The 23,130-nt window shown below is 35.0% G+C and overlaps 1 protein-coding gene across 11 annotated transcripts in view; it reads left to right on the forward strand.

Moving 5' to 3' along the window:
* The window catches only part of YTHDC1 (YTH domain containing 1), a 39,579-nt gene extending 18,907 nt beyond the window's left edge, over positions 1-20,672 (forward strand). For 5 of the 11 annotated variants that reach the window (XM_038556214.1, XM_038556222.1, XM_038556220.1 and 2 more), the window contains 10 exons: positions 1,445-1,553; positions 1,635-1,752; positions 10,022-10,106; positions 11,274-11,440; positions 13,905-13,987; positions 15,255-15,291; positions 15,364-15,427; positions 15,534-15,596; positions 17,057-17,215; positions 19,663-20,672. In XM_038556214.1, the coding sequence (XP_038412142.1) occupies positions 1,445-1,553; positions 1,635-1,752; positions 10,022-10,106; positions 11,274-11,440; positions 13,905-13,987; positions 15,255-15,291; positions 15,364-15,427; positions 15,534-15,596; positions 17,057-17,215; positions 19,663-19,887 (1,110 nt within the window). In that variant the 3' untranslated portion in view covers positions 19,888-20,672. The remainder of the gene's footprint in view (positions 1-1,444; positions 1,554-1,634; positions 1,753-10,021; positions 10,107-11,273; positions 11,441-13,904; positions 13,988-15,254; positions 15,292-15,363; positions 15,428-15,533; positions 15,597-17,056; positions 17,216-19,662) is intronic. The other 6 variants (XM_038556221.1, XM_038556219.1, XM_038556216.1 and 3 more) reach the window with 5 other exon arrangements.
* Positions 20,673-23,130: the final 2,458 nt, after the last annotated feature.

The raw sequence follows: 23,130 nt of genomic DNA on the forward strand, positions 1-23,130 counted from the left end.
TCATTAAAGCTTTCAGGATTCACAGTCCAGTTGCCATTTAGGGTCTGCTTTGTGGCTGATGAGGCATCTTGGTAGTAATTTAAGTCTTTTAAAGATGATATTAGAAGTCAAAATACTTGATATTGAAGAATATGTGTGTTTCATACTTTGTACTGTAAAATAGTGCTGCTTTTGATTTTTTTGTTTCTGAATTTGGTTGCTAAGTTATTGTACTAACACTTTAAAAGTTTATGCAATTAACATTTTTTGTTTTATATCAATGCTGATTTTATACCTTGAGATCTTCTTAAGAAGAAATCATTCTATTATGGAGAGGTTTTTTTATTTTTTTATATTTAGAAGTAACATCACTTGGATTTAGAAGAAAAGGGAGAGTTAGCTTAAATGCCCACCCAAGGCTTTGCAAAAATGGTATGTCCAGTTGCTATAGGATATTGTAAGATACTAATTTTCTGCTACGTTTTTGCTACAAACATACATCTGTTTGTTACAGCATTATAAAATATTTCTTTTCTTGGTTTAAAAGGAGTCATTTCAGCTTCTATTGATTTTTAGAAAGTAAATAATTTTTCCAACCCTATTTTTGTCAGTGTAAAAATCTCATATATTTCACATTAATGATTACCCAACAAACTTTTTAAATGGAAGGAATAATATATTAAATAGCTATGTACTGGAAGTTTATCCTGTTGCTCTGCTAGATTGAATTTAAAGCAAAAGTATTAAGCACTTAGTGTGAATGAGATCTTGATTGTATGAACAGATTGAACTGAATTAGAGTTTCTGCCTTACTTTATCATTCTATTTTAATCTTGTTACAAACAAGTAATTAAAGTGTCTTTAGAAATCAATAACTTTTTTCTGGTGCTATGTACAACACAGGTTTCTTAGTCAAACTATTGATGAATAAAAATTTGAACTTAAATAGAAAAAATGAGAAAGGCTAGGAACTGGACAAATTCTTCACTGATGGATTTACCAATACAGTATTCTTTAATTATTTTGGCTAGGTGGTTTTTAAAGGAGAAATATGTGTGTGTGTGTGTATATATATATATATATATATATATATATATATATATATATATATTATTCACCTTCAAACATCTTATTTTTACCATAGTAAATGGTTGTGATATTAAAATAGCTGTAGGTGGTTCTTTCTGTTATATAGAATTCTAGCTCATAAAAGTTTTGACACCCCTGACACAACGTGTTTTTCTAATGTTTTTAATGATTTTGTGAAGGTTGAGAATTTTCTCCATATTTTTCTTGAGTTTTTAATAAATTAGTACATTATTTTGACAGTTGATAAATAAGACTTTATTATAGCTTACTTGAATTTAAAGCAAACAGTATCAGTAGTCTTGGTCTATTGCAGATAAAATTGCAAAGATGAAAGATTTGCATTAATTTCTGTCTGATCTTTACATCATTTGTGTAGGGTGTTTGGTCCACACTGCCTGTAAATGAGAAGAAATTAAATGCTGCATTCAGATCTGCAAGGAGTGTTATATTAATATTTTCTGTCAGAGAGAGTGGAAAATTTCAAGGTAAGAAAACAATAATGTGGATATATAAAAGCATCATTTATAGTAGCATGTATATTTTATATTATGATTTGATTCCCTTAGGATTTGCAAGGCTTTCTTCAGAATCACATCATGGAGGATCTCCTATACATTGGGTGCTGCCAGCTGGAATGAATGCTAAAATGTTGGGAGGAGTTTTTAAAATTGACTGGATTTGCAGGTAAATTGCACAGTTGTGTAGATGATTAAATTTGCCTTTGTTTTGAATAGGCTACCAGTTGGGAGTAATGTTAAAACTCCACAGTCATTTAGTTTTAATTTATTTTTTCTTATTACTCTTTTTTTGGTCTCATTCCTAGGCTGATTTGGATCCAGAAAGTTTGGCAGTACTAAAATAAAACTAATATCACCGTGTTTTGCTTGTCTTGTTCACTGTCTACATAATCTAATATAGTAATGTGAAGGGCAAAAGTTTATTTAGTCAGGAGTTTTATGTATTCCATTCTCTATGTTAGTAATAGAATAGTAAGTTTGTAACTGGAGTAGGAAAATAGTCACTTTTTAACTTGGCTAACATTTTGGAGGTGACTTAGCTGTGAACAACTGGCTTCTTAAGTTGGCAAATCGTGTTTAGTTGGCATTATAATGTTTTGATACTGATGTAATTAAGATTTAAATGTATTTATTTAGAAGAATAGACTCATTTTGAGCTCTGAGTTATTACCACTATTTTTATTTTTTTATTATTATTTTTTTAATATTTATTTATTCATGAGGTGGGGGGAGAGAGGGGCAGAGACACAGGCAGAGGGAGAAGCGGGCTCCATGCAGGGAGCCTGATGTGGGACTTGATCCCGGGTCTCCAGGATCACGCCCTGGGCTGAAGGCAGGCGCTAAACCGCTGAGCCACCTAGGGATCCCTATTTTTATATTCTTACTGAATGATTGTACATTGTTTAAAAATGATTAAAATAAATTTAGGTGATACAAACTTTTAACACTTCAGGACAGTGTCCTGTGGAGAACTATAGGATGAGGCAGAAGGTAGAAGGCTTTTTGTAGGATAAAGAATGAGGAAAAAGGAAGAGACAAATAGAAAATGTTTGGATAGGGCTACGTTGTCAGCCTCGTTTGGGATGAGAAAGTCCAGACTGAGGTGGCTTGGTGTTTGGGAATTGGCTGATTGGATATACTGCATTTCTGTCAAACAGAGCACTTAACAGGGATACAAAAGTTAAAGAAGCTTGTTGAAATGGCTCCTTGGACACAAGCAGTTCTATTCTGGACCTAGAAAGTTATTTTAACATAAAAAGCTAGTTATTTGAGTGAACTTTATGTGGCATGCACACATCTGTTGCCTGTAAAATTAATTTCAGTAAAAAAAAATAAACAGATCATATGTATTTTTTGTAAGTTAAAGATAGCTTAGGTGTTGGATTTTGATGGAGATGGAGAGATTGGATAATAAGAATAAAAAGTGCTATTAATATTCTGGAAGGCAAACCAGCCCATGAGCATGAAAACAAACCATGGGGATAAGGAGGTGGGAAGGTGGGGTTTGATATGTGAGTAGAATAGGGAGCCACCTTTTTTTATGAAGCAGATGTTAAAGAGAACAAAAAAAAGCAAAGATGAACAGTAATGTGGGCCACCCTAGGAGTTAAACTTTTACTTAAGGGACAGTGAAGGACTATGAAGATACACGGGCAATGATACTGTTAAAAATAGTGCATTAGGTTGATTGTTGATAGAGTGGTAAAAAGCTATCTGCATAAATAGATCATTACTCCTCATCTCATCATTACTTTCTATAGTGTAAAATTAGAAGCAATCTAAATTCTTCCATATAGGAAATTGGTTAAGTAAATTATGGTTTGTCACTTAAATGTAGTATGCAGAAGTAATTATCCATGTAACAACATAGAAAAACATAATGAAAAATTGGATAATTATAATTTTGGAATGCAGTGTTGGTGCTGAGACTGTAGGTCATATTACTCTGCTCCTATTACACCTACAGTTTTAAATTATAAATTTATGATTGTTTAGAAATTAGGATTGTGCTGAGTGAAGTCAGTCGGAGAAGGACAAACATTATATGTTCTCATTCATTTGGGGAATATAAATAATAGTGAAAGGGAATATAAGGGAAGGGAGAAGAAATGTGTGGGAAATATCAGAAAGGGAGACAGAACATAAAGACTCCTAACTCTGGGAAACGAACAGGGGTGGTAGAAGGGGAGGAGGGCGGGGGGTGGGAGTGAATGGGTGACGGGCACTGGGGGTTATTCTGTATGTTGGTAAATTGAACACCAATAAAAAATAAATTAAAAAAAAAGAAATTAGGATTGTAGTTAAGTTATACTTAAATTATAATCAAATTAAAATCATAAAATTAAATTCTTTATAGGGAAAACAAAGTACTTCCAATTTCTTAGCAGATTGATTTATTTGGATGGCTATAACTGTGAAGGCCAAAGAAGTTCATGGCTTTATGATTAGAAATGTTAATGATGTTACTGGAAAATATTTGGAGATGATGTCCTAGGATTAGGAGGCAAAATAACCAATTTTAGACTGGTTGCAGTACATTTTGTTTTGAATGTTACTTTTTCTATTAACCTTTGTTTCCAAATTCTTGATAAAGAAATCTTTTTCTTTATTTTTTTTTAAGATTTTATTTATTTATTCATGAGAGACAGAGAGGTAGAGACACAGGCAGAGGGAGAAGCAGGCTCCATGGAGGGAGACCGATGTGGGACTTGATCCCAGGTCTCCAGGGCCATACCCTGGGCTGAAGGCAGCGCTAAACCGCTGAGCCACCTGGGCTGCCCTTTTACTTAATTTCAGAAGATGAGCTTAATTTGTTCATATATTATTGTCTTCCTGTTTCTCTCCATTGACGTATTAGCTATTTTATTAACTTGTTTGAAATGTGTATACCAGCAGAAGGCGTACAAAACCAGCTAGTCCATCTTACTAACTTTCTGTACAAGATTTTGGGTTGTAAAGTTTCTTTATTGTATTTTTTTTTAAAGACTTATTTATTTATTTATTCATTCATTCATTCATTCATTCATTCATTCATTTATTCATTCAGAGAGAGCGAAAGAGAGGCAGACACACAGGCAGACAGAGAAGCAGGCTCCATGCTGGGAGCCCGACGCGGGACTTGATCCTGGGTCTTCAGGATCACACCCGGGGCCGCGTTAAACCACTGCGCCACCGGGGCTGCCCTCTTTATTATATTTTAATTAAGTTTTAGGTTTACCTGGAAAGAATTTCCTTTTTCTTCTTTTTTCTTTTTTTTTTCCAAATTGTTTTTTTTTTTCCTTTTTTTTTTTTTTTTTTTTTTTTTAAGATTATTTTTATTAGAGAGAGAGAGAGGCAGGCAGAGGGAGAAGCAGGCTCCATGCAGGGAGCCTGACATGGGACTTTATCCCGGGTATCCAGGATCATGCCCGGGGCTGAAGGTGGCACTAAATCACTAAGCCACCAAGGCTGCCCTTTCTAATTTTTTTCTTATTAAAGATTTAATTATTTGAGGGCACCTGGGTGGCTCAGTTGGTTAAGCATCTGCCTTCGGCTCAGGTCCTTATCCCAGGGTCTTGGGATAGAGCACCGCATCTGGCTCCCTGCTCAGCGGGGAGGGAGCCCCCCTTCCTCTGCCCCTTCCTCTGCCACTACCTCTGCTTGTGCCTGCTCGCTCTCTTTTTCTCAAAAAAATAAAGAAAATCTTTAAAATAATAAAAAGACTTACTTGAGAGAGAGAGCGCTCATGCGTGCATGAGTGGGAGGGAGCCAGAGGGAGTATGAGAGAGAGAATCTCAAGTAGTCTGTGCTGAGCACAGAGCCTGATTTGGGGCTTGCTCTCACAGTCCTGAGGTCATGACCGGAGCTGAAACCAAGAGTCAGATGCTTAAAACTGACTGCCACCCCATCCCCCCGAAAGAATGTTCATTTTTTTTTTTTTTTTTTTTTTTTAAGATTTTATTTATTTGAGGGATGCCTGGGTGGCTCAGCGTCTTTTAAGCGTATGCCTTCAGCTCAGGTCACGATCCTGGGGTCCTGGGATCGAATCTTGCATTGGACTCCCTGCATGGAGCCTGCTTCTTCCTCTGCCGATGTCTCTGCCTCTCTATCTCTGTGTCTGTCATGAATAAATAAAATCTTTGGAAAAAAATTAAAAGATTTTATTTATTTGAGAGCTAGAGAGTGAGAGACAATGATCGAGAGAGAAGCAGCAGCAGGAGAGGCAAAGGGAAAGGGAGAAGCAGACTCCCTGCTGAGTGGTGAGCCCAGTGTGGGGGCTCTATCCCAGGGCTCCGTGAATATGACCCAAGCTGAAGGCAGACACTTAGCTGACTGAACCGCCCTGGACTCCCCCATCTTTTTAAAAATTTCATTAATTTGAGAGAGGAGGGACAGAGGGAGAGGGAGAAGCAGACTCCCCACTGAGCAGAGATCCCAACACAGGACTTCATCCCAGGACCTTGAGCCAAAGTCAGACACTTAACCGACTGAGCCAGTAGATAGGCACCTCCTGAAAAAAAATATTCTTTTTTATTTTTTTTTTAAAGATTTTATTTATTTATTCATGGTAGAGAAAGAGAGTGGCAGAGAGACAGGGATAGGGAGAAGCAGGCTCTATGCAGGGAGCCCGACATGGGACTCAATCCCGGGACTTCAGGATCACGCCCTGGGCCAAAGCAGGCGCTTAAACTGCTGAGCCACCCAGGCTGCCCTGAAAAAAATATTCTTTCTTTTCTTTTTTTCTTTTAATTTTTTATTTATTTATGATAGTCACAGAGAGAGAGAGAGGCAGAGACACAGGCAGAGGGAGAAGCAGGCTCCATGCACCGGGAGCCCGACGTGGGATTCGATCCCGGGTCTCCAGGATCGCGCCCTGGGCCAAAGGCAGGTGCCAAACCGCTCCGCCACCCAGGGATCCCTGAAAAAAATATTCTTAAATAAAATTATAACTTTAATTTTTTTCTATATGTAAGTTTAATTTTTAAAATACTTACGTTCAAGCGTAGTTTTATTATACTTAAAAGTTCTGGAGGGTCATGTAATTATTACATTGGTATTTCTTTAGGGTAAGTCTCTTGTACTCTTAAGTTTTCTGTATCAAACTTTATAAACAATTAAGGCTTTGCTATCAGTAACAGTAACTGCTCAGGTTTTTTTTTTTTTTTTTCAGATACAAAAGTCATGACAAACTTGTTTAAGTACCCTTTGAATTTAATAACTAAACTTGTTTCATTAGGTGTGGTCCATAGATTACTTGTATCAGTAGTATCTGATTGTCAAAATGCCGTATCTTGATAGACACCCCACACTTGTTGAATTTCTGATAGTTCAGGTATTTTGTGGACACACTGAAGTTTACGACTGCATGATACATGTTAGATACAAGAGGAGCCACAAAAAGTGACTTACTTAAGTTGTCACTAGGAGTTAGCTCAAAATAAGGCAGTGTGCTATGAAATGTCATTTATCCAGATTTAAATCTACTGATATTTTATGCTCACCCCTTTAGTGTCCATTCCAAATAACCCATTTTCTCTCTTCTTTTAGAATTTCTCCATTACTTCTTTTAACTTTAATAATCAAACACTACCTAGTACAATAGAACCTTTGTATGGTTATATGTTCTTTTGTTAAGTTTGCCCCATTTAACCAGGCCCCTTAAATCAGTGAGTTATTTCAATGTTCTCTAAAGTGCTCACAGTAAAGCTAGTCATCTGTAGGCTTCGTCATTACACATCTGTTCCAAAGGTAACTTTTAGGATGCTTATTCTATAATAGTGAGGATTGCAGTTCTGCGGTTTCTTTTAATGTATTCAGAGTCCTGTTTTTCCAAAGACCTCATAATTCTCACTTGATACCTGGTAGAGATTTGTCAACATGGTAAAATATCTCTGAAATCTAGCTAGTTAGAACCAGTGCCACCAAAGATTAATAACTCCAAGGGACTCAACCAGCATAACATACAGTTTTACTTTGGACCTTTAGTATTCCATTAATATTTAAATAACTAATTTTATATAGTAATAATTGTAATTTTCCTAAATTTTGGTGGCTTGTAGGTTATTTATTCCTTTCCTGTAACTTTTTTTAACTGACAGTTTAGGGCAGCCTGGGTGGTTCAGCAGGTTAGTGCTGCCTTTAGCCCAGGGCCTGCTCTTGGAGAGCTGGGATCGAGTCCCATGTCGGGCTCCCTGCATGGAGCCTGCTTCTCCTTCTGCCTGTGTCTCTGTCTCTCTCTCTGTCTCTCTCTCTCTCTCTCTCTCTCTCTGTGTCTCATGAATAAATAAAATCTTTGAAACAAAATAACTGGCAGTTTAGAGGGGAAATCTAAGAAAGTATTAAAGTACAAAGCATAGGGAACTAGAGATTTCCCTCTGGATATTCTAGGCTGTGTATAGACTTGTTAGTGATAGTCTTATTTTTCCTAACTTCTGATAGGCTGAAAAGTTGAAAAAAAAAAAAAGTGTATATATTTTGTAGACGTATATATTCTTTTTAAAATTTTTTATTTTTTTAGACATATGTATTCTTGAACCACTCTTGATGTGTGAAGTAAGATGAGTGTTACACTAGGAATTCAAGCTTTAAAACCTAGTGGGCATTTTCAGCATTCATAACCAATTCTCCTGTACGTTCGCATCACCACTGCCACAGAGTATGCCACTGTGTTATTTTGACTTTAGATACACTTTTCTTTTTTCCCAAGGTTTAAAGAAGTTAAAAAATTTAGCATTCTGTGTTCATTTTTAAGAAAATTCGTATAAGATCAGAATAAATGGTTATATAGCTTATCCACTGGATCAAATCACTTGTTTGTGTTTTTTCTTCTCTATTTTATACCTTTGCACAAGCTCTTTCATTGCTTCAAATGTGACCCTTCCTTAGCTACTAACATTTGACTTTTCCTGGGTCACTCTTCTTTGAGGCATATTCCATATGCTACTTCCAGGAAACATCTTTTGATTATTTTCTTTCTCTCCAAAATAGGTATGACCATCCGTATTAAAAACAACAAAACTTCTCTGTTCTATTTGTGGTACCCATTCTTTTACCCAAATAATTGTGTATGTTCATTTATTCTTTTTTTGGTAACCGTGAAAGAAAATTAAGGGTAATTTTCTTTTTTTTAAAGTAAGCTCCCTGCTCAGTGAGGAGCTTAGCATGGGGCTTGAGCTCATGACCCTGAGATCAGACCTGAGCTGAGATCAGGAGTTGGCTGCTAAACCAACTGAGCCACCCTTCAAACAGCTCTTTTTCTTACTCATCTTTGTATGTCTTTGGGCTGAGCAAGTTTATGTGTATCATGGATATAATGAATAGTTCCTTAAAGCATTTATTTAATTTGGCCTTACTTTATGCACACATAGATAAAACCTTATCAGGTGTTGTTAATTTGATTATTCCTTGACAAGTAACAGGTTACATGTCATGTTTGCATTCAGCATTGTGCTAGGTTGGTAAAGAATATAAAAGTATAGGATATTTTTATGTTGGTGAGATGAGACCATTTTACCCTGTGGCTCAGAGTTTAGAGCCAGGATTTAAGTTATATAGGTACTGCACTATAATATAAGTGAAGAGCATGATTAATGTGTGGAGATACATGAATTTATAAGTAAATATATTGTCAAGAGGCATTCCATGGGTGGTAGGAAGTATTGCATTATTGAAAGGAGGAGGACTGGAGTGCCTGGGTGGCTCAGTCGTTAATTCAGAAGTTAAGCTTCTGCCTTAGGCACAGGTCATGATACCAGGGTCCTGGGATGGAGCCATGTCAGGCTCCCTGCTCAGCGAGGAGTCTGCTTCTCCCTCAGCTTCGCCCCCCTCTTCCCCTCATGCTCATGAGTGTGTTCTCTCTTGCTCTTTCTCTTTCAAATAAATAAAAAGTAAAATAAAATATTTATTTTGAAAAAGAGGAGGGAAGGATATTTGAATCTGGGAGAGGAGCTCTGAACCAAGGATAGGGGATGCTTACTTTGATTTGGTATTAACTGATTAAGGTTCAGCTTTTTGTTGACGAGTTAATACAATTTTTTGAGAACACAGAAGCAAGAGATAGCTAAACATTTTATATATCATTTCATTTGCACGCTGTTTAGAACAAGTTTGAAGTGTAGGTAATTATACCCCTGTTTATAAGTGGAAGAAACTCAGGCTCAAGAGAAGTTAGGAGATTTAAACCCAGACTGTTTTGGTTTTTAAGCTCATGCTCTTAAGCACTATATTATTTAGCTTTTTATTATTTTCTTTTTATTTTTAAAAATTTTTTTAGAACCCTGGAGAATGCAGAAGGAATGCATCTCTAAAGGGGCTCCCTCTGTGGGAGATAAGTGCTACTAGTCTAAGTGATTCTTTAAATTTTAGTCACATTTAAATCAGGATTAACTGCTGAAGTGTAGTATAAGGTCCCTAAAGGATTCTAGAAAAGAATATAATTGATATTACTTTGTATTTAGGCGTGAATTACCCTTCACTAAGTCAGCTCATCTCACCAATCCTTGGAATGAACATAAACCAGTAAAGATTGGACGTGATGGACAGGTTTGTTGTTTTAATTGATTATTTAAAACACACACATTTAATCCTTTTAAAGATTTTTATTGAAGGACATTTTTAAGCCATATTTTTAAATAATTCATGTAAAAGATTACAGGAAAATGTTCTCTTTGGAATTCATGATTACTGTGATTTTGATCATTCTCCATAAATGTTGAAAGATAGGTATCTTTATATGTTACTTTCATTAATGGAATTGAAAGGAAAGTTTTTGAAGAGAAATTCTGGTCCTAATTTTAAATTGTTTTTCATTATGTTTTTACTGCACTTTGTATAATTTTAGAAATGCCATTATATATGCCATCTTCACTGAGGTTTTTCTCAATAAGAAGGAAGCTGTATGAAAAGTATATGTGCCCAGGTTTTCAAGTCTGCAAACGAAGTTAAAAGCGTGGTGTCTTAAAATAAACCTAAATCTTTGACCCTCATAGTTTCTATAAGTAACTTTGAACCAGAAGTGGTATACCCTCATTGCTCATAGATGAAACTGTTGTTAGTTAAAAATTCATTTAAAAAAGCCCATACATTAGTCTTTGTAGTTAATCTACTGCATTAGTGTATTTAGCAGTCCTAATTATCAAAGTTTTTGGCACACACTAACGCTCTTTACCTCCGCTGAGTTAAAGTAGATAACTTTGTCCTGATATTTTTGTATTTTGCACAAAGAAATGTTCCTTTGTTTGCAGAGGATAACTGTCAGAGTTTTAAGCAGCTACATTGGTGTATTTACACTTTTGGAGATTCTACACTTTTAGTTTTTATCCTTCTATGAATATATGAAACACTTTTTTTTTTTTTTTAAGATTTATTTATTTATTCATGAGAGACACAGAGGCAGAGACAAAGGCAGAGGGAGGAGAAGCAGGTTCCATGCAGGAGACTGATGCCAGACTTGATCCCGAAACTCTGGGATCATGTCCTGAGCCGAAGGCAGATGCTCAACCGCTGAGCCATCCAGGCGTCCCCATGAAACACTTTTGAAAGGTTTTTTTCAAAATCTTTTAAGGAAGTTTTTGGAATCCTGTATGAACATCAACCTTGAGAAGGAAGTCTCCAAGTCAGTCTGTTTTTGTTCTTGTACTTCAGGAAAATACAAGTCTATTGAAAGTTTCTCCTGTTCTCGTCTTGTAAATTGCTACTTTCCTATTCTAGGAAATTGAACTTGAATGTGGAACCCAGCTTTGTCTTCTATTTCCCCCTGATGAAAGTATTGACTTGTATCAGGTCATTCATAAAATGCGTCACAAGAGAAGAATGCATTCTCAGCCCCGATCAAGAGGACGTCCATCCCGTCGAGAACCAGTCCGGGATGTGGGAAGGTTAGAAACGTTCTTTGGACTGATAATAGGCACATGTATCAGAATAACATGATGGAGGAATGTGATTCGTCAAAAGTTTGTCCTGCGGTAAAGAAGAAAGAGAAAATCCTCAAATCAAGCTGCATGGACTAGTTTGTGGCTTCATTGAGGATTTCACATGGTCACCTTGGTCTCAGTCATTTTTCAAGAGGAAAATGGGGATCTTTCCTTATGCAGAAAAAATAATTTGCTAAAGAGTGATAACCAGTTTAAATTAGATAATCTGATTATATACAATGTATACGATTGAAATGAGGTAGGCCTTTGTTGCTCAGAACAGGCTAGAAAGGAGGAAGAGGAGGAAGTCTTTATTTGCAAAAATTGTTAATATTTTGTAAAAAGCCTTTTCTTTCAGGTGTGTCTCTGGATAAGCCTTATCAGATATGGGACTTTTATAAAGGATCACTAATGTTTTTTCAGAAGATGACGCCTCATTTAGAGGATAAAATATTTTAAGTTATTTTGATATTCAAGAGGAGCATTATTGGGACTGTTTCAAATTTTATCACCGTGATGTGTTAACCCCATTGCCAGATATTCTCTAACATGTACCCAGTGAATTCACACATCTTGCTGAGCTTCTGAAAACAATAGGTTCTTTCCAAAGGGGATCAAGTGGCCCTGGGAGACCCGGCAACAAACCGAAAAGAAGGGCTGTTGCTGTGTCTGTTTACAACTTTTCCAGATGCTGGCAGTACCTGTGGACTTAAAGTGTTTTTTAGAGGATCGCCATGGTTATTGATCACTACTTTATGAACTAAGCAGCATTTTCCAGGAAAAGGGGGTTTAACTTGTTACAGAATTGGAGAAGTCTTTGCAAAGGACTGATTTAAGCCCTTCTACCCAACACCTTCCCCTGTGTAGATTTGCATACAGCTAAACCTAAAATATTCTGCTAAAGACTGTTGGATGTATGGTTGATGGGATGAAACCTTTGGTTAAGTTTCCTTTTGGTGGAAACATCCTGTGGTAGGTACAGATAATCCAACAAGAGAGTCCCCATTTCTTTGAGCTTAAAAAGGACACTGTCGAGTAGGTAGGAGGAAACCTGGCAGAGCCCCCTTATTTTTGGCCTTAAAGGACTGAACACCAAGATGTCTTTTGGAGTTTTAAGCTAAGAGGTTTCCAGTGCAATACAATATATACAAGTGAAGTTTTTACCTCAGTTTTGCAATGGACTGCAAACTATACTTATTACACCACTACACCTTCTCTCAAGCCTGCCAGGGCCTCCATATATGTATGTGGCTTACAGCTTAAAGTCAGTAGTTGGACTACTATATGAACTGTTACTATCATGTTTTATACCGGTCGTAAATGCACTCCCCAAACTACAAGAAAGCGGTATGTTTATTTTTTAAACCAGCTTTTAATTTTCTTAGTCTTATTTATTGTAGATGGAACTGTTTTTATTTTGTTGGGGGGATTGGGGTTATTGCACTTTGAAGTTTAAGTGAACTTGTGTTGGAAAAGATAATGAAAGCAGTTGATAAATAGCTGGAAAGCTAGTGATGCCAGGTTATTCTAGAGTTTTTATTTGACATTAAGGGTAAAAAGATATATTTAATACCAAAAATACTTGGAATTTTTATTTTGTGTAGCTCTTTATTAAAATGCTAAATAAAATGAAGTATACTGATGATGTATTACATTAACCATTGAGATTCATGGGAGATCGTAAGGAGCAGCCCTCTGAAGACAGTAAAAGAATTGAACATGTTTTATGAACTCTGTTAAAAACCGCCCATTACTTTCCAATTTTATCATAAGACATTGTCTCTAGAAAAAAATTCCCTTAATTCCTAAATGTTATTAACTATAGAAATTAGTTTTCCAAGTATTAAGATTTTCAAAACTTTCCTGTAAAATCACTTTTAATAAGTATCAAATTTTCTGTATGATCATGTGAAAAGCTTAATTTTGTGCAAAACAAAAAGAACTAAGAAATTCTTAATTTTGTTTAGAGTTCTTCTAAAATGGTATTAAGTTTGAATATATAGATTTTAGAGTTACCTGTTGTGTAATGATGATAGTTTTTTTAAATTTATTTTTCATCTGAATGGAGATTTTGAGAAAATGTTCTGTTAAACTGGAAATTACATTAATTTGAGGGCAGCTCATTTACTTTTGTTTAGAATACTGAAATTTGATTTATATATTTTGAGCAGACTTTTTCCAAGTTTTTCATTATAGTATGAGGATTATAGAGAATATCTATTTCCAGCAATATATTCAACGATTGATTCACAATAATTAGAGGAAGTAAAATTTAGAAATTTTAAGATTTGTTTACCAGAAATTATGATGTTATTTTAAAGGAAATAATGGGCTATTCTTTGTACGTACTTCTGTCAGAAACTCTTGCATTGCTGTTTGTTCTCCCAGCAGTTTTTGGTTTAATTTCTAATGTGTCTAATTTGTGTAGGCGTCGACCAGAAGATTATGATATTCATAACAGCAGAAAGAAACCAAGGATTGACTATGCCCCTGAGTTTCACCAGAGACCAGGTTAATATTTTATAATCCTGCAGATATTTGACATAAAATTATAAAACAGCAACAACAACACAAAACCATTTTATTGTAATCCTGTATTTCTAAAAGTGAGAAAACTTTAGGACAGGACTACTTAAACATAAGAAATTATCAATAGTTGTCACTTAAATTCTACTTTGTGAAGGTTAGCTAATCTATTTTAGTGTGACTTATTATCATAATTCGTTAATTACCCAGAGTTGCTAATTTATAATTATTTCACAAATGGAAACTGCACAAATGTTTCAAGATTAAAAGTGGTTAGGGAAAGCAGTGATTTTATACTTTATTATGCTTATTTTTCCTAATATGCTTAGTATCTTAAGAGATGCATAGTTTTAATTGGAAACTGAAATTATACCATATTTTTCTAAACAAAAAAATCTTTAACATGTTTTTAGAGGGAATGAGAAATATTTTGGTTTGTAATTTACATAGCAGCTTTTCAGTTAGTGTTTCCTCTAATCAGAATTTAAAAAGGCAAACTAAGAGAAGATAATACTTAAAACTGTAATATAAAATTTAAGTAATTTGAAAATTGGTGTTAGCATAACAGCATTTTTACCTAACAAGTGGCTTGATAAACAAAACCTCATTCTTCAAAGTGGGATATTCCAGAGAGTAACATGGCCACGCAAATGTTTTTACATTTTAATTTGCTGAGTCCTTTATTAAAGAAGGGGAGAAATAATATTTTTCTTTCCTTTTTTTTTTTTTTTTTTTTGAGAAAGAATATTTCTTTTTTCACTGTGGCTCTTTCATTTAATGTATAAGCTTTGTTTTTGTGACTTTTGCAATTTTGTTTTTCTCCCCCTTAAGTTTGCATTTTTTAAAACTATCTGGTTGACTTAGCAAAGCTTGTGTATACCTAAGATGGAAGGTAAACATTTGTTTTAAGGAAGTCCTGTTACAGTGTCCTCAAGATAATTCCTCTGCCCTTACTTTCCTTATGGTGCAGAATGAAGAAATTTTCTATCTAGCGAGAATTGGGGTATGGATTTAGAAGATTCATATGAAAACCTCTCTCTCTAGCAGTTTATAATTCTGTGATATCAGTAAGTTACTTAGTTACTTCCTAGATTATCATGTAATCTGAGAAGAAAATGAAAATGGAATAATACAATAATAGCATCACTATATTTCATGGGAAGAATTGAAATGAGTGGTAAGGAAGGCTTAATTGTAATGCCATAATAAAAAATATAAATTTGATTTACTAAAATGCTTGATGTTTGAACAGGGTATTTAAAGGATCCTCGATACCAGGAAGTAGACAGGTAAGTTGGGTTCACTCTTGCTTAGTTTTAAATTACATTCTTGGAACTAGTTTATGAATTACCTGAATTTAGTTTCACAAATCTTATTCCCAACAGACGATTTTCAGGAGTTCGCCGAGATGTGTTTTTAAATGGGGTAAGTATTTCATTTTATATATCTAATGTTCACAAAACCAGGATCTGATTTATTTTATAGTGCTGGGTTGGATTTTTATTATTGACATTAATATTTTTCATTTTAGTCCTACAATGATTATGTGAGGGAGTTTCATAACATGGGACCACCACCACCTTGGCAAGGAATGGTTTGTATTCATTTTTTTTTTTTTTGCAAATTACTTAATTTCATTCACAGTTTCATTTATTTTGAATGCTTATTTAGAATGTGATTGTTAAGTTACCCATTTAAGAGACCTAAAATAAATATCTTCAGTGATAAATAGTTGGAGGCTTTTTTAAAAAAAGTGACTAATGAATAATTTGATTTGTGTTAATATAAGCTTGATAAGTGTTATGGTTTATTGTAGTGGCTAGTATTGCAAACTGACTGGATTCAAATGCCTTCCCTTTTCTGCAAATTCCCTTTTCTTCCCTTGGGCAAGATAAGTTTTCCTTATCTATAAAACTCGGTATTTGTCCATTTTTTGGCCCATCAAATTAGTATTTAGCACTCATTCTGTGCAAGGTGCTCTGCTTTACACTGGGTTGGTGAATTAAACGGGCATTGTGCTTATCTTTGTATGGTTTGAAATATAATGAATATCAATGTTGACCTCATGCGAGTGTTGAGAAGATAATTTACAAAATACATGTAAAGTTTAGCATAGTGCTTGATCCCAGTGCTTATTAGTAAATTCTTTCTATAAAATAAGATTAAATCCTGCACATAACTTTTTCCCATATATAATTTTTAATTTTTTTCTTTCTGTAAGAAAGCTGAATTTTATTCTTAGAGTATCTTTTAAGGTTTTGAGGATAGCTGAAGCATTAATTCCTGAGAAATAAAGAACTTGGATGTTTAAGTAGTTCTTACTGTGTTTATCTTTTTTTTTTTAAATGCTGCCTGTAATGTGGTCTCTTCATCTGACTTATTTCACTTAAGGTACTGTATACAGATAGATGAATTATAAGATTACTTTCCTTTTCTGTGAAAGTTTTAAAAAGCCAAAGTATTATCTTGGTGCCAACTAGGAAAGTAACCTTTGATTTGCCTTTACTTATTTTATTAATGGCATTTAAAAATTAATTAGGTCCTGGAGGGTAGATGTTTACATAGTGGTCAAGATTGATTCTAGAGGCAGGATGCCTGATGATGTATCCAGCTCCACCTTTTTACTAGCAGTCTTATATTAAGCAAATTGCTTAACCAGTTGGTGGCTCCGTTTTCTTTTATGTAACCTAGGAATAACAGTACCAATCTTATTGGGTTGATGTGAGAAATAAGATGTGGAAAGTGCTTATGACAGTGCCTGGCTCATTGTAAGCACTGTGTGAGGGTTCATTGTGTTCTGTTATTTAAATGATATGGTCTGAAAGTGTAAGCATGTTAAATCCTAAAGGATGTAAAATTAATTCATCACACATATATTTTCAACAAGTACATTAGGAAGGTTTTTGAAGAACCTTAATGCCATCAAAGTAAATGGATAGTACAGATTATTAAATTATTTATTTGGGATAGGTAGTTTGGGTAGGGGAATTCTAAGAACAGTTTATTTACAAGGGTATTCGATAGATGTTTATGGAAGTGGTTTTCTTTTTTTAGGCTCCTTATCCTGGAATGGAACAACCTCCACACCATCCTTACTATCAGCACCATGCTCCACCTCCTCAAGCTCATCCCCCTTACTCAGGACATCACCCAGTACCACATGAAGCAAGATACAGAGATAAACGAGTAGTAAGTGCACGAGAAGGCTCAAGTGTGAGGGAACTACTTTGAATTCTGTAGATAATAACTATAGGGATACCAGAGTATGTTGAGTGGTAGACTGTTTCATATTCATATTCATAGTGCATACTGTTTTGAAGTAATTTACAACTTGTTTTTATTAGAAATGGCTAATCCCTTTGGATTATTTAAATAGGCTGTATTTCCACTAATCAAACAGATGTATATGTTGAGGCAACTCCTACATATAACTCTTAGGTAATATCCTAGAGATGAAGTATACTAGGATATTTTATTTCTGTATAGGGGTCTTCAATTATAACTGTAATTATTATTGCAAATAGATATTTCTAAGATTTCTGTATATTTTGACTCAGTTTTCATAGGATAGATGGTATGTAGTAAATTAACAGGTCATCTCTAGTCTCATTTACTTATTATTTCTCTTCCAAATTTTGTCAGTTCACCTCCTGTATCTGATTCTTAAGATGATGCTAACAAACGATAAACATGTTAATAAGGAAGGCAGATGAATGGTTGTCCTTTAGTAATTATTGGTTCTAATAATTTGATATGGGGATGCCTGGGTGGCTCAGTGATTGAGTGTCTGCCTTTGGCCCAGGGCATGATCCTGGAGTCCTGGCATCAAGTCCCACATCGGGCTCCCTGTATGGAGTCTGCTTCTCTCTGCCTGTGTCTTTGCCTCTCTCTTTTTGTGTTTCTCATGAATAAATAGTCTTTTAAAAAATAATAATTTGATATGGTTGATTTGAAAAGCTTTTTTGATCACTTCAAAACAGGATGAATGAAAGGCAATCTCTAGTTTGAGATTTCTGGGTTTTCATTATACTAGTTGGGTGTGTGTTCATTAAATGATTGATGTTCATTTTTTTCCCCTTAATACTTTTATTTTTTAAACTGAAATTGTCTCCTTGTACTTATTATTACAGTTCCTTTGTGTGTAAATTTGATAGTCTTAGAAAAGTAGTTCGTTGTTAAAAATAGGATGTACAGTTTGGACACATCCTGTGCGCCTCCCCCCCCCTCCCCCCGCCCTTGAGGTGATGAGTTTTTTTTAATCTTCCCACTTAGTTGAAGAGCATGCATATTTGAGAGGGCCAGTCAGAGCAGCCTAGCCTTTCTTTGAAATACTTTTATGTTATTTATTTTCTTATTCTTATAAAGATATTAATTCAAAACCAAATCATATTAGGTTCTTTAATAGTGAAACAATTTGAGAATCCTAAGAGGCTTTTTTTCATTCACACAGGACTACACAGCCTATGTATGATGAAATCTTAGTTGGCTAAATGGGTTGTATTTTTATTTTTAGTTTTTTAAGATTTTATTTATCCATTCATGAGAGACACACACAGAGAGGCAGAGACACAGGCAGAGGGAGAAGCAGGCTCCACGCAGGGAGCCCGATGCGGGACTCGATCCTGGGACTCCAGGATCACACCCTGGGCTGAAGGCAGGTGCCAAACTGCTTAGCCACCCAGGGATCCCCGATGAGTTGTATTTTAAAAAATGCTTTATACAGATGATTACATGGTTTTCAAAATAGGAATTCTTTGTAAGAGTCTTTTACTAAAGGGTATTTGTCTTTTTTGTGTAAATTTTTGGTTAGTATATATATTTTATGCTAATATTCATGTATTCATTGTGTGTGAGAGGTAAGGTGGCATTGTGTTTTTGAACCTTATATTCTGAATATTTAAGATGACTTTTGAAAAAAGACCAAGGTCAGTAAGTAAAGATGAGAACTAAGAGTAGAAAGCTAGAGCAGAGCTCAAGCTTAGAAGTAGCCACTATGATAATTTGTACCTCACTTGGACAGTTGTTCATCTTACCTTCTCTTGACTTCCTCAGCCTTTTATCTATTATCAGCCTTTTATGTATTATTAGATCTATGTGGAGTAGATCTATGTGGAGAATCTTACTAGAGTACTTATTTTCTTAAAATTCTATTGTATTTCATAAGTTGTTTGTCATTAACAGTGGTTTAGTTTGAAAGAAAATCTGTAATGTAAGAATTCCTGATTTTACCATGAGAGGGCAGACTGGGTTCGGGTTAGTTTGTAGAATCAAAGAAGGAAAAAAAGGGTTCAGTTGTAGAAAAACACTGATGATACTTAGCATAGTTGGCATCAGGCTTGTATCCATGATGGTTGATGATCATCACTAGGTTGATTACTTTGACCTAAATCTTATTAAAAAAGATTGGTTGGAAAAATCACTGAAGTTATATAGGAAACTGCATGAAGTAACTTTCAATAAGATTTAAATACTCTGTTGTAGGTGTCTAGTAAGACATCAAGGTCTTTTTTCTAAGCAGTGTCAAAATTGCATTTGCAAATTAATGCATTAGTGCCTTTTTGTAGATTTTTTTTCTTTACCGTACAGTAATTCATAATATAGAGACTCATAAGTTCCATTTGACTTTTGACATAGCTAACCCATTTCTTAACCTTTTCTAGCATGATTATGACATGAGGGTGGATGATTTCCTTCGTCGCACACAAGCTGTTGTCAGTGGTCGGAGAAGTAGACCTCGTGAAAGAGATCGAGAGCGAGAGCGAGACCGCCCTAGAGATAACAGAAGAGACAGAGAACGAGATAGAGGACGTGATAGAGAAAGAGAAAGAGAGCGATTATGTGACCGGGACAGAGACCGAGGGGAGAGAGGTCGATATAGAAGATAATGCGCTTTTGGAAGCACTGATTGTTTAAAGATAAAAAAAAATCTTGTATTTTTTTTTTTTTTTTGTGTGTGTTTACAAGTAGTAAATTTATTTTCAGCGGTCTACTTAAAGTTCATTGTGTAGAAGGGTTTATTATATCCCTCTTTGTTCCAAGCATGCAGTATAATAAGAACTGGAAAAACTCAGATCCTCCAAAAATACACAGTTGACAATTTGAGTTGACACTTTTATTGGAGCAGAATGGAACAGTCCAAGAATGTAGATATTGATTCATTCTCCATAAATGTTCATCTACTTATAGTGTGTTTATCCTAGAGTTATTTTTTGTTTGTTTTCTTTCTTTTGGATCTTGATTGATGACTGCCATGATATTTTGCTTTGATGTGTTTCTAAATGTAGTTGCACATGGTTCAGTAAAAATAATGCTGCTATCAAGTATGCAAATATTGAAGTATGATGGTTTGACAGTATGGCAGTGTTGTAGCAGCCTCTTTGTTTCTCCCTTTTCCTCTTTTTTTAATCTTAAAAAGTCACTTTTTATTTTTCTTCAGTCTTCAATGATGAGAGCAATATTAAGAAGACATTGCTATCTAATTTTTAATCTTTTTAAATAAAAAATTCCTATGTTCAGTAGCATGGTTAATGCTTTCGTTTAGCTTTCCCCTCCGAACTGTATACATTGGCTTGGAATGTTCACAACTTGCGTGTGTGGCAGCAGAAGATAATTCCCATATTCTACATTGCTACTGTTTTGTATAAAATAAATTGGTAAAGATTGACACTTACCTTTTGTACTTCTTTCTTGTCTGGTTGCAAGTTTGTTTTAACCATTACTGGCATAAAATAATGCTTTGTGTTTAGGAACTGTAGGAGCCCTGGTTGCTCCCCTCCTCCCTTGCCTATTTAGCAGAAATGATTGACTTAGGCCAATTATATTAAAAGCTTAGTTCTATTCTAATATAAGAACTAATGGCACAGATGGGATTATGTTGATATTTGGTTAAGTATTCATCTGATAACAGCTTTGGATCTACTGTGGTCACAGGATTGTTTTATTTCAGGTTTTTTGTTGTTTCATCTTTGATAAGTGAATTACCTTAAAGCTGTTTTTCTATTTTACTTTATTTTTTAAAGATTTTATTTATTTATTTATTCATGAGAGACACGCACACACACACACACACACAGAGAGGCAGAGAGACAGGCCCAAGGAGAAGCAGGCTCCATGCAGAGCCCAATGCAGGACTCGATCATGGGACTCCAGGAATCACACCCTGGGCCAAAGGCAGACGCCAAACCGCTGAGCCACCCAGGGATCCCCTATTTTACTTTTAAAATGCACTTTTAAATTAATCTTTTACAGTTGCATAGTTTAAGTTAACCATCAATCCTTCCCAGTGGTAACAAGGTATATAAAATAGAGGGCCATGCTAGAATGTAGTTTATGAAAGCCTTTTTTTGCATTTCAGTTTCTTGAGTTATACCTGAAAGTTTGGCTTTTATTAGGTTGAATATTTAAACATTTGGGATATATAAATATTTGACCACTTTTTTCACATAGTGTCCTGTTTACCTATTTACATTGCACTCTGTTCCAAGTCACGATCACAATTTTACATTTAATCTGTATTGGTCTGAAAAGGACTTGAGGGAACTTAACTCTTGAAAGATATTTGAAACTATCAGTTTACTGCTTTATATTCTCCGTGGCATTTAGAAAATTTTTTTCATGCATTCATAATTATTAGTTTTACTTAACATGTTTAAAAAATAAAGCCTAAGGATTTATTTTAAATGTGTGCAGTGTGGTAGAGAAGAAAGAATATTTAGCTGGGTGTTTTAGGAAACCTGGGTTCTAGTTGCAGCATTGCCTTTAATTAGCCTGGAAATAGTAATATAAGGGAGGTTACTTCACTGATGTTTGTATTCATCAATAAGTTACAGAAATAAATAGCTAAGGGTTTTTAAACTGAAATCTTCTGAGATGTACAAGAATCCCCAAAAATGTTATTTTAAGAAATAACCAATTATACAAAAATAGGTAATATTAAAGTCATGTCCCTGAAATAATAGTAATAAATTAGAAATCAAATTGACAGGATGTAAAGGTACTTTGTGCTGCTTCCATTACTGACTTATTTCATCCTGTAACATCCTACTTCCTATTTTTATAGATGGAGAGGCAGGTTCAGAGAGATTAAACTTGCCCCAGAGTACAAAAGTAGCAATTGATGAGCAAGATTCCACCCATATTTTATCTAATTTGGTGTTTCTAAAGAAGTTACTCATCTGTTTTGGAAAGAAACAGAACATAAATTTATAGAACATCTATTAAAACAATGGTGGTAGGTTCTATTAAGGATATTAAACATATTTTCTTCAAGCTTTCTTATTAAGGAGAGGCTTTTCCTGACGTGTCCAGTCACATAGATGTTACCCTATGCTTTGTATTTTGGGCGTTAAGCTTATTAACTCTCCATTTAATTCTAAGGAGCTAACATTTATTGATTTCTTACTAATTATTCTGTATACTTCTATTAGCTCATTTAATTTTCCCAATAACCTCTCTCTCTCTCTCTTTTGGATGACAAAACTGACAGGAACATAGTGTAAAAGATTGCTTTATAAATTTTTTACCCCCTGTGAAGAGGAGTCAAAATAATAGACCTGTAAAATTGAAATGTTTGATTAGTTGAAGACATAGTTTTTCTTACTGTAAGAGGCATGATTTCTTCCATGAACTCTATGATGTTAAGCCTAAAAATCTCTGTATCAGTAGCATACATTGTAACGTGTTCAAGTCAAAAACAAGATTCAGTTATTTAAAATTTAGTTTTTAGGAATTTATTTTAGTTATTTATTTATGATAGACATAGAGAGGCAGAGACACAGGCAGAGGGAGAAGCAGGCTCCACGCTGGGAGCCCGACGCGGGACTCGATCCTGGAACCCCAGGATTGTGCTCAGGGCCAAAGGCAGGCGCTAAACTGCTGAGCCACCTAGGGATCCTCCAAAATTTAGAAATCAGTCTGGAATTTTATTAGCTAGAGTAAAAGTTCAAGGGAATGAAATTGAATTCAGGTATGTCACTTCTCTTTTGGTTTTTCTTTCTCCTATAATGGCCTTATTCTTAGTTGTAGTCTATCACCACCTCCAGGCTTCCATCATCCATATACTTACCAGTGTCAGTTTTCCGCTGAATTTCTGTATCATTTCCTCAAAAGGACTGAATAGCCATGCTAGT

Source organism: Canis lupus, chromosome 13 (genome assembly GCF_011100685.1).
Source record: "Canis lupus familiaris isolate Mischka breed German Shepherd chromosome 13, alternate assembly UU_Cfam_GSD_1.0, whole genome shotgun sequence".
Taxonomy (NCBI): domain Eukaryota; kingdom Metazoa; phylum Chordata; class Mammalia; order Carnivora; family Canidae; genus Canis; species Canis lupus.